Source organism: Silene latifolia, chromosome 11 (assembly GCF_048544455.1).
Source record: "Silene latifolia isolate original U9 population chromosome 11, ASM4854445v1, whole genome shotgun sequence".
Classification (NCBI taxonomy): Eukaryota; Viridiplantae; Streptophyta; class Magnoliopsida; order Caryophyllales; family Caryophyllaceae; genus Silene; species Silene latifolia.
The window spans coordinates 7,827,580-7,839,979 of NC_133536.1; the positions used below are offsets into that span (position 1 = coordinate 7,827,580).

General features: G+C 37.5%; 1 protein-coding gene across 3 annotated transcripts; it reads right to left on the reverse strand.

Moving 5' to 3' along the window:
- Positions 1 to 108: 108 nt before the first annotated feature.
- On the reverse strand, positions 109 to 12,320 carry LOC141610889 (coatomer subunit beta'-2-like). Of its 3 annotated transcripts, none has more exons than XR_012528431.1 (26): positions 12,050 to 12,320; positions 11,869 to 11,889; positions 11,685 to 11,746; positions 11,535 to 11,589; positions 10,373 to 10,409; positions 9,924 to 10,249; positions 9,700 to 9,831; positions 9,460 to 9,608; positions 8,793 to 8,861; positions 8,434 to 8,584; positions 8,277 to 8,342; positions 6,210 to 6,398; positions 5,604 to 5,744; positions 5,415 to 5,489; positions 5,138 to 5,314; positions 4,954 to 5,045; positions 4,739 to 4,855; positions 4,519 to 4,633; positions 4,335 to 4,406; positions 3,795 to 3,991; positions 3,610 to 3,703; positions 3,133 to 3,239; positions 2,881 to 3,016; positions 2,411 to 2,602; positions 1,677 to 1,745; positions 109 to 561 (listed from the first exon to the last, which is right to left on the reverse strand). XR_012528431.1 is itself a non-coding variant. In XM_074429188.1 (26 exons), exons 1-25 carry the CDS (start codon positions 12,050 to 12,052, stop codon positions 1,726 to 1,728), a joined length of 2,727 nt encoding a protein of 908 aa, XP_074285289.1. In that variant the 5' UTR covers positions 12,053 to 12,275; the 3' UTR covers positions 109 to 561; positions 1,677 to 1,725. The 3 variants fall into 3 exon arrangements, 1 of the variants encoding a protein (XP_074285289.1); XR_012528432.1 differs by having other exon boundaries at positions 2,438 to 2,602; positions 12,050 to 12,275; XM_074429188.1 differs by having other exon boundaries at positions 2,479 to 2,602; positions 12,050 to 12,275.
- Between the last annotated feature and the right edge of the window lie 80 nt (positions 12,321 to 12,400).

Genomic DNA, 12,400 nt, shown 5'->3' on the forward strand with positions numbered 1-12,400 from the left:
AAGCATGACTTCATAATTTACTCGAGGCAGGCCATGGCTATTAGCTGCAATCAGCGGGTAGTAAAGCAAATACAAAGGGAATAAAATGAAAGAGAGGATCAAAGGAAAGTAAGAAGAGCGAATTATATCACTATTCAAATTGGTAGCTATTGAAAGCCAATTTCATTCTCTATTCTCTAAACGAGATAGTCTATACACATGTAAATAGAAAGTTTGGTATCTAAAACAATATACGCCTCGACCATAGCCGTCTCTCTAAATCGCGCCCCAGCAACGACGCAAACTCATACACACGGAAACGCTAAACATGACATAGTATATATGTATAGGTAGTTAATCGAAAAGCTTTCTACATTCACAACAGAAGAGCTAACCATGACAAATATAGCAAGTACAGAGAAGGCCACAAAGAATGTCCTATGAGAATTAACTACAACCAAAAATATATGAATACTGGTGTCCAAAATGTGGCCGCCCCGTAACAGTTAAAGGCGCTATAGAACCACCCTATAGCAACAGTGGCAATTTACTCGCTTCACGTTGAATCCCTGACTGAAATACCTGCCAAAGAAACTGCCTTTGTTATGGCCTCTTCCGTCATACAGAGGAACAAAGATCGGAGTATATTTCACTAGCACGGTACAATCTCTAACAGAAATTTTGGAAAAGCACTGCAAATATTATGTGAATCGCAGAATTGAAACCAGAATAACAAATAAGCTTAAGGCCAGTAACCGTTGTGTGATAAATATCAGAATACTATGAGCCAACCATTGCAATTAGTACTACTGTGACAACTGACAACTATCTACAGGTAAAACGATCAAAAAGTAGGTGTTACTGAGTAGACATGACAAATGAGCCATTTGGTCATCTTATACGGATTAGCTTTTTGCCAGGACATCTAGTGTTATTTACCCCTAAACGCCACCCAGTTTCCCCAACCAAAAAGAGTCAAATAGTAGACCTGAAACAAGTGGTCTCGTTGAGAAGTCAGAAATAACAACAACAACATCAGAGCCTTAATCCCAAAATGATTTGGGGTCGGCTGACATGATTCATCCTTTAGAACCGTTCATGGGTGAACGCACACCTCAAAAATGCGAAAAAGTGAAAAACAAAAAGGGAGTGAAACATAATACAAAAGCCAAGTAAACGGCGTAAACTTATAAGTTTTAAAATCGAAGTCCGGATTTCGTTTATAAAAACTTTGAATTTAAATCGAGAATAAAAATTAAAACGATTTTGAAAACCGAAGTAAATCTTAAGGATCCGGAATACCTTAAAAGTGAACCAAGTATTAATATATAAGAAAGTTGTTCGTAAAAAGAAGTAATAAATCCGAAAAGAAATATAAAAAAATAAAAACATTAAATATATCAAATAACGTCAAATACTAAAAATCCACATGTATCAGTGCCCTCCATTATGCCCTCTCCGTCACCATTCCCTCATCAAGCCCGAGAAATCTCATATCGTGTTGTATCACTCTCAGCCATGTCTGTTTTGGTCTCCCTCCCTAGCAACCTTTTCTGTTCCTGAAGTCCCCACCCTCCTAACCGGTGCGCCCATAGGCCTCCTTCTCACATGGCCAAACCATCTTAGTCGGTTTTCCATCATCTTAGTCAGAAATAAATTAAAAAAAAAAAAAAAAGGAAACTGATAGTACTTCCTACCTTGATCAAGATCGTGAACAGCCAAAACCAGTAGTTTCAGAAGGGATGTCTAAGGATGTTGAGTAAGCACTGCAAGATCAATAAACAGAAGAATATGAGATCACAGGCATAATTCAAAAATCCATAATAAAATATTAATCATTAACATGTTAATGTTAGCAGCATCTCAGACATATAAGCAACTCTTTTAAAATACACAAAAGACCCTAATTTCATCGCATCCAAAACATTTTGAATAAGCTATACATGATTGCATCACATCGCATACTGTCTAAGCCATCAATTTGCAAATCCTACAACCAGATCAATACAGCACAGAAAGCTGGTCCTCTCAAAGAATAATGGTAGGGTTAACATATTAAAGAGTCGACGACTTTCATAGGAGAAAAGACGAAAAAAATAAAATATTAAAATCAACCCATACACACCATATAAAATTAGAAACTCTTGGCTGTAAAAAAAATATAAAAAAAATTAGAAACTCTTTTTTCACACAAACATAATCATGCTTAAGGAAAGAAATCTAGTACAAATACGTATATTCAAATCAACAAAACAGATGGCCTAACAAAACTTGAGAATTAGTTGAAAACCCAGATAATTTAATATAAACAGCCTAAAAATAAGTATAAGCTCTTAAAGGGGATGAGACTTGAGAGTGATCATAAGGATCACAAAGGGAAGGAAAGGGAAAGTCCAATTGTGACACTTCAAAGGAAAAATTTATTAATCACCAGAGACAAAATCAACACTGGCCCAACCAATTGCCTCTAAGCTGATGGATTTCCGTCATTATTCGTACCCCACTCTTCTTCTGCCTCGTTACCGTTGACGAGCACAGCGCCATCGATAGAATCAGCGTCGACAACAACAGCCTCTTCCTGGCTCCCGTCTACTTCATTCTGCTCACCATTATCTTCAGTATCCTGGCCATTAGAAAAACATGGATGTCAATATTTGCTTATACTATAGCTCTTATTTCTCTACCTGTCAACCCTCATTAAAATCAAATACGGGTATTTTTTCTTCAACTGGCATTTTGCACCTTGTCTCCTTGGTACATGGTACGCCTCATGTCATATAAACTAAGTTGTCAATAAATTCCAGGGGAAAGAGTGACAATGCGCAGTTTCCACTGTCCAACACTAAGAGTTGAACGAGCAATCGACGCATCAAATAGGATAAATTTACATGAAGCAAATACCTCATCTTCATGTTCTGTGTCTCCATTTTCAAGAGGTTGATCTTCCTCCATTTGCCTGCTTTTAAAAGCTTCAACAAGATCTGTTTTAGATCTCTGTGCGTATTGCAAGTATTGCTCTGCTGGAGGATAGCTACCCCTGAGAAATATTTGGAGAAAAATGAGATCCCAAACTTCCTTCCTGTGACTCGCTGAATGAACTCGTGAGAGATTGTTAACAAAAAAAAGGTGGCCAAGTAACACTTAGAAGGTTACCTTGTTTCAGCAACTTCAGATTCAACAGCTAGAGCAATTTGCCAATCGTCAAACAAATTAGAATACTCTTGGGGATCAGCCAACGACTCTGCAGCCTTGGAATTTACCTGCAACAATGTAACATCACCATATGAGAATAAAGAAGAAAATATATCCATTCTACGCACTTTCAGGACATAAACTTGAACAAAATAACATATTACAGGTCCTCTAGTGTCTCGCCCCTCTTTGCTTGTTTCTTATTTTATCAAATCACTATGAAGACGTTGTCAAGGGTTCAAAATAATCCAGTTTCCAAAGAATTAACTGACCATATCTGTGATGTCAGGCATGACTTCTAAGGCACCACCTAGGTGCACATAGAAAGTATATAGGCAGTATTACTAAATTTAAACTACCCAGTTAAATTTTAGCCAAACATTGAACGAAAACCGGGCTCTACATATGAATTGACCATGCAAGTAGGAAGCATATGACCTTGCTGAGATCCTTTCTCCATAATGCAACAATCTCTGACACCTTGCTGGGAAGATAAGAACGTGCCATTAAAGCAGCTTCTGGAATTCGGTTGCTGCAAATACAATTCAACTTCAGAGTGGAATTTAACAGATTAAAAAGCAAAACAAAATCCTGAAAAGGATCATTCCTAGATTGTACACTACCTGTCTATCAACAGCTGTAGACACTCCTCCAATTTACCCAACATGAACAAGCAAAGGAAAGCAACATTGTTTTTCCCTTGCTCTTTTGCTAGGCTTGCAAGTTTAGAAATTCCCTCAGCATCTCCAATTGAAGAATAAAGTAACAACATACCACTGAAATCCATTGCATGCTTCAGGCATTCTTCAGCCATTTCAAACTATAAAAGAACATCAATCATCAAAAACATAATTAACAGTAAAAGAATTTTCAACCTCCAAAAATCTATTTTAATCTTAAAATTGCTGTTCCATCATATAAATACCAATTCCACTAGAGAAGTAAGATCAATACTATATATTGCAATATCGGCAACTAATAAGTAGCAACCTTGATGGGATAATTTTGTTGACAAATTAAGAATTAAGGCGAATTATAGGACAAAAGTAGGAAATTAGATTAACTTTTAAGTTTTAATAGAAAGCAATGTCTTATATAGATGAATACAGAATTTAAATCACAAACAATAAAAGAGAAGAAAAACAAAATAGATAACCAATTACCTTTCCACTAGACATAGCCAATTCACCCAACTGCTTCCACTTTGACTCATTATGGACTTCTGTTGCTATTTCCTGAAGACAAGAACATTCAGAATTAGTTTAATAAAAAAAAAGACATATATTCACAATCAGAAGGGCACAGAACGAGCAGCTTCATCAACATTGTAAAACTTGTCCCACCTACCTTTGCAACCTCCAACCTGCCAAGTTGTATGGCAAGCTCAAACCTATAGTCAGGGTCAGTTGCCACTTCAAGTGCCTCCGCTATCATGCCTCGTGATTCAAGAAAGTGAGCCACACTAGAAACATGAGGGGAGTTGATCAGAAGTGAGTGGAAATGTGTACAGGAAAGGTGCAACCACACAGAGATACTTGCTTAGACTAGAAAATGTTTACAAGCTCACCTATTATGGTGCTCCTTTGGAATTGTAGACAGAATTTCAATTGCACGTTCAAAGTCTCCACGCATCACAAGAGTCTTGTATTCAATCAAGCTAAGAAGTAGTGTGTACCCTATCACACTGCAATCAACGAGGAAAAAGGCAAGTGAGTTAGGTAACTTGCTAATAGCACTATACAAGCCATTGTTCAAACAAGAAGGCAATAAAAGCAAGCTCACTTGAATTCTTTGTCAATAAGGTACACCCGACTTTGACTAGCAAGGTAGCCCAAGAGATACATTGGACGGTCCAAATGAAACATTGTGGTGACCTGGAGCCATATCATTAAAATAAAGACAGGTTTTGGGGAAATATAAAAAGTTGAAGATAAAATTACATTTAATAGGTACGAAAAAGCTATACCTCCCCACCAACACAATAATTCAGTCTCCAGGAAGAGTTATTGTAAATGAAGCAATCTCCAACCCATATTCCAGTCCTTACACGTTCATTTGTTTCATGGAGAAGCTCAAAGGCTTCTTCTGCTCCCTGCTCATCCATTGGCCTTCCACTGTCCAGATAAGATGACACTGCATCACGCTGTAACAAAGAAGACTCACCAAATAAGCACCTCAAAAGACAGACTTGGTCAATGATGAGAAAAAGAAAGAGAAACATGAGCTGAGGGAGCAGTTCTGACGTTAAACTTCAAGATGTAGAAACATGTGTCACTAGCTATAGCCACCAAGTCACCACTGTCAGCCCAGTACACATTCTGCGATTATCAGTTCAAGAACGAAATATTAGAATGTACCATCAGGTAAATTCATAATAACAAATGCCAAATAAATAACCTCGCACACAAGTAACCCAAAGAAATAGCACTCACTTTAACATTAACTTCAATTCTCCTAATAAATCTGCACTCTGCCCAGTCATAAAAGCATATAAAATCATTTGAACACATAGCCAACAAAGTTCCACCGTATATCCTCTCTGCCGAAAATGTTGGTCGAATACTCTTCTTTTCCTGCAAGACAACATCGACCAGAGTAGTAAGCTAGCCATATCACACTAGCAGAACCGAGAAGAGGCAGCTATCAGTCCATGAAGAACGTTAACATAAAGCACTTCTGAAGAGAAAATTTCAGGGTTCTGACAAAAAGAACAAGTAAAATACATGTTGATGCTTCAAGGTATCAGCTCTTCTCATTCAACAACTAATTGATTTTGCAAGTTTTTCATCTTAAATTTCAAAAAAGTATAGCAGTTTCACAAAAGATTGATATCATGATATAAACTCTGTCTCCGTCTGCCAAACAAGGGGCCTCCAGACAGTAACATTAAAAACTCACCAACTGTAATCTAGGACAATACGAATGCCAAAAATATTTACCATAACAAAGTATGTGGCAAGCGCTCATCAGAATTTACTTATAGATGATACAATCCATTATAAAAACAAAGAAAGGACTGAGAACCATCAGACACAAACCTGAAAATTTTTGCTAAAGATCTTGATCTTGGAAGTGCTTTCTCTAATAGCATATTCTCCTTCAGTTGACCAAACAAATTCCAATGCTGAGCCAAATGACCTATTTCTCCAGGCCACAGCTGTATAAATTATGTATTCTCCATCTCCGCAAACCACAACAAACCTCCCATTTGGGTTATGCTTCAGATTCTGTAAAGAGAGATGCAATATTTATGAGAAAACCAAGTAAGCAAGATTGCTAGTCATCAAATTTTATCAGTTTAAAGTCTTGCAAATAATAAAATAAAGCCATAGCCATAGCCAAATAACAGAATCCCAATGAACAAAACAAGGGAAAAAAACACTACTCCCTCTGTCCAAGATTGATTGTCCTGTTTCCTATCATGGTCGTGTAAATATGAACTTGATTCCCAATAAGCAACACCACGTTTGCTAAGTGGGAAAAAGTGTTGCAGATATACATACGGAATATGAAATTATAAGGGGATAAATCGTCAGTAGTCTATTAGCATGAGAGTCTTGCAGATATTAGAAGATAATTGGGGAATAACTGTGAAAATACTATCATACATTCATCCTGTTCTACAAGAATGTGGATTCCTGGCAATTTTTGAATTTGAAGATACTATAGTAATATAGCACTATCGTTTAATTTGGGAACGGTTCTTAAGAAACTAAATAAGTGTCTTAATAAAACAAACCCAACTTGTATTAGAACACTAATCTCACCTACCTTCCCCACACTCCTTTCAAGCAACCACCATAGTACCATACCACCCTACCTAGCAACCACCGCATTCTGTTCACTAACTCGCCTAACTAGCTAAAAATCACTTGAACACCACCACCACTACAGTCCCACCACCACCACGTGAGTGTCGACAACGACGGCCACCATCTGATGTGCATGAGGTCGGAGAACACCATGGTGGTGGTAGTTTTCAAAAATTATGGGCATCTCCTTGTAAATCTGGTTTTTAGGTCTGATTTGAATAGGAAAAAGTTAGGCTTTTTTTAGAAAAGAGGTCGAATAGGAGGAGAGAGTTGAAGTAAGGAGCAACTGAGGAAGGACAGTGGAGGTCGCCGGCGAGGTTAATTGTGGTCATGGTAGCGCGAAGAGGGAGAAGGGGAATGAGGGAGTTGGAGTTGTGGTGGTGCTGTAAAGGAGGTCGTTGGGGTGTGTCGACGCCGGTTATGGTGTAAAAGACGGCGTCAATCATGGTGTTGTACAGGGATAATGGTGAAAGCAGGTCATGGGGGTAGGAGATGTAGTATAGGCAGGGCGGGGTTAAAGAAATAGGAGATTAGGATTTATAAGAATTAGAATAGTTAACTACGAAAATAGAGGGAGTATAGTCCCTCCATTTTTTTGAATTAGTCCCATTGTCCCACTTTTTGTTGAGGAGAAAAGTGGGTCCATGAGGCTAATTCAAGAAAATAGAGGGAGTATAGTTTAGAAAAATAAATTAATATTCTAATCCCTCAATGCTTGCCATATATGGAAAATTACGAAATGGGAGGAACACAAAGATGTGTCCCAAAAATGAATATGGGGGGAACAAAATGAACTGGAGGGAGTAACATTTATGTACTTCTTACATTGTGAAGTAGCTGTTGGTTCATGCAATTTCCTAGAGCATTATCATAAACAACCATTGTAATACAAAGTTACAATTACATATGCACCAAAAAAAACCAAAGTTACAATTACGTAGATTTGAACCCCCTTGTCCAGCCATGGGCAAGAGCATTTGAAGCACTAAAGTGATTTTGATAGATACCAACCTATTCCCAAGTTCTCAAGTCTACTTCCAATTTCCAAACAGCTCAATCCCATTTCGAATCCCTCACATCATCCCTACTTGTCAAACATCCCCTATGACTCTGTGAGTATCTTGAATCATTAAATGGGCACAAAGGACAAACAAGTCACGTTTCTTTTTCTTTTTTGCATGACTCTTTTTTTAGCGTGGGGCCTTAACATCTGTGTAAAGTCCATTGAGGCAGTCGAGGGAGAAGTAAATATTAAACCCCGATCATATATATTATTATAAAAACATGACTCGCCTGTGGGTAAAGATCACAAGTGCCCAACTCTTTTACTGCCAATGGTAGCCGCTCTCCATCTGTCACCTGAGAACAAAGAAGTGACAAAGTTGGAAGGCCATCAAAAGAGCTAAATCAAAAACACTAACCATCAATAAAAGTGCAATCAGGTTCAAACCTCATAGCCAGCACCAACACGTCTGATATCAACTGTTTGAATTTCATTATGCCTTGCCCATATTATCTTTCCGCTGTTATCCATGCTTGCAACAGGTATTTCACGACCAATCTTAACCATGATAGACCCTTCATCATAACCTATCACAACACTGCAGGAAAATGGAGAAAAAGTAACCATGATTGAGATAGTGGCCTCAGACTAGCAAAAGGTAACTGAAAAGTACTCCATAAAACATATCAACATACAAAACCTTTCTTCTCACTAATTTTAAAGTCGGATAAAAGTAAGATAGAGTTATTGGGAGAAGGTGACAAAAGAAATAAATACAGTAAACCCAGATTAACCAAGAGGCTTACCGGCGAGAACTCTTAATGTATCCAATAGCCCAAACCCTTTCAAGACCATAATTAAGGGTATTCTCAAGCCTGCACGTTAAACTCACCACATCAGAACTCTAGTTTCAAACATCACAATCGCATTGAGTAGATGAATGATTGAACTGCTGTAAAGAGTGAGTAGTCGACAATGCAATTGACTCCAGAAAATCAAGCTATCATTCAGATTTATGGAGTTTTAGCCTGGCAAAACAAGTGGCAACCTACCTCTGCTCCTGAACTGTTAAAATTTTAAATTACACTAGATATTTTGTAGCTTTAATACTTCAACAAATTGCACGAGCTTCAAAGAAAACTCAAGATACATTAGCCCTGATGTATTTTCAGGATGGACAAGATTACATTCCAATATTGGGACTAAATATTAAACATAGTAAGAAAGATACGAAATTTAGGTACACGAACTCCTTTAACTCTACAAGGAGGGGCAAATGAGGAGAACGCCCCTCGTAGCGTAGGAGAAAGCTTGAAGCTCACCACTACGGGGAATGAATGGGCCCTAAATTTGGATGCACCATCACCTTGAACGTCAAGCAATTCAAAAATATGGAACTACAAAGTCACTCTGAATCTCTGTTAACCAAATTCCTACTACATCACAAAATAAACTATAGGGCTTAGCAATCACCTGTAAGTAGTTGAATGCCATATGCGAACAGTTCCATCCTCAGAGCCAGTAATGATTATGGGCAGTTCAGGATGGAAACAAACAGCAGAAACATTGTGTGTGTGGCCTTCCAAAGTCTGAACACAGCTTTTCGTCTGATAATCCCACACCTGTGTTTTGCACGAGATATAGTAGCTGAGATAACAAAGACCATTTAACTTAGCTACCTAAATGAAACCAAGCCTTCACAAAATGATATACCTTTGCTGTGTGATCATCAGAACCGGTGATCAAATAAGGTTTGTCTCCACCGGTAAAGTAATCTACACAATTTACCCCTTTCACATGGGCATCCAATGTAAAATTTGGATCGGGAGAACCAAGATTCCAAATCTGAAAAATATAAGCAGTAGCATCAACATGATATATGATATTCATCTTAGACATATGATGAAGAAGAGACGACAGAGACAAATGTTCAAGACCTTTATAGTGCGGTCAAGGGATGCACTAGCAAATGTGTTGGTGTCTTTGGGGTTGAAAGTGACTTGCATCACATAGTGGGAATGACCTTCGAATATTTGGGTGCAAATCCAACCTTTGTCCCAATCCCAAAGTTTTATGAGCATGTCATCAGATGATGACAGAACATACGGGAGTGTGGGATGCACGGCTACACACCTAATGTAATCTGTATGAGCCTCGAACACTTTAACTTTATCCATTGTGTTGTAATTGTAGACACGTATAAACATGTCATCAGCTCCAGCAACAACCCATTGTTTTCGTGAAATAAATTTGGCAGACCTAACTGTAAATAGTTTTACAAAGATGAATAAGATTAATTAACAGAAAAAGACTAGTCTTCTTAATTGTAATAAGGTAAAAGGAGTTGCATTCCTGAATTAAGAATTTAATGTAAAAATATAAGCACCTGGTAACTCAGTGACTTCAAAAGACTTTGCCATTGTCTGTAAGCAACACAAATTATATTAAATCTTAGAATTAATACAACGATATATGGTACAGGATTTTAAAATAAACCTATGCAACACAATTCAATTTAAAGGTTTGATACACTGCACCGTAGTAAAAAGTAGCTTTGAATAGTTAACACACTCCAAAACGTAGATTCTCTTCTGGCATGAAGTGCATAGTATGGTAAGTCAAATACAGACTTATCGAGCTATTTTACAAAAAGTAATGAATAACCCCACAATTCCATAAAAATATGAATCAAGGATCAGCAAATTTAACACTATTATTCAGATGATACAGAAAAAATGTACTAAAGCCTCTACCTATGAAGCCAAAGACCCGCTATTCTTTGGGTTAGGAACATGGTGGAATAAATTATAATGGATCACTAAACTAGCAACATTTCTTGTGTTGTTCCACAACACACAATGCAATATACGAAACATTATCATTATGGGTCACTCAAAAAATGGTTTATGTGTGTTTTAAAACAATGAAGTACCTACATAAGGCTGCCTACGTCCAACCCCTCTTATCCTGCTTTACATGGGATCCCTTGAGGCACCAAGGTCCAAGGCAACCTTGTTGCAGGTGGGTTGAGTAAGGCCTTAAGAAAGTATCCGGTACACGAAAAGGAAATGCAACATGCCACTAAATCTGAAGAAGCATTTTACAGTGAAAGGATGTCCTCTATGTTAATTGGTGACCCTTTTCCACAAGTTCCAAATTTCTAATAACCAATTCTACAGATCAAGATTCAAACACCACATCCAATACTCTAATGTATCAGTTCAATGGACTTCCAGACACTATCTCATCCTGGAAACTGGGATCACATATATCTATCTACTAAAGTCAAACTTCTAATGAAGCATGAAACCATACAAACTGTGTTACTCAGTGGCAATGGCTCCTACAACAGAAAAATAACATATCGAAACAAGCTCTTACAATTCAGTGCTTCACAATACACAATGTCGTCCGTAACTGATCGTTAAGTCAAATACCACCACGCATTACAAACAACTCTGCCTCTAAACTTTCTCACTATAACAACAAATGAAGAAGTGCGAAAATAAACGGAAAAATAATCAATGATAACAGTTTGTTTGCCTGACCTGTGACTGGTAGTTCCAGATAACAACAGTTCCAGAATATAAACTTGCCAAAATCCTGCAACACATCATTGATCAACATAATTACTAACATTTATCAGCATCAAATAATCGAAATCTTCAAATTGAAGCGAAATGTAGCGAAGAAATCACCATGGTTCAGTAGGATGCAGATCCACAGACTTAACTCTCTCTGATCTTTGCGCAAATTTCCTCTGATCCAATCAAAAACACACACAACAACAATCACAATAATCAGCATCGAAATACAACTACATTGCTCGTAAATTACACAAAATCAAAATCAAAATTCATCAAATTAATCGAACTGAATTACCTTAATATCGAGTCGAAGCGGCTGATCAAACCGACATACGATTGAAATCAAGATCACAAAACACACAAATTAGATCTCAAGAAATTTCGACGTAAAATTGTTAAATTACAATCAAATCAAATAAAATTAAAATCAGATCTATAGTATAAGGAATTAACAAATGCGAGAACAAAAAACGCACCATCTTGAATGATTATTTGGAGCCGAGGAATCGAAGTTGGGGGAAAATTGATTGATGAAATTGGAAACCCTAGAAACTGGAGATCTTCGGTTAGCGGAGCTCACCGAAGTGTAGTGAGAGAGGAAGATGATGAAGCTGATGAAGAAGAAGGAGAGGGTTGGGTTGAAAACAGAAAATATATTGAAATGGTGAGTTTAATGTGAATTTTTTGTTTGGTGCAACAAGTGTAAAATATATGTGGGTCAATGATGTTATAGATCACTGAAAAAAAAATGTTTTTAGTATCATGTCTCATTGAAGACGGGCATTACCCGTTACAAGTTGAAGACAAATAATGCCCCTCTCACAATA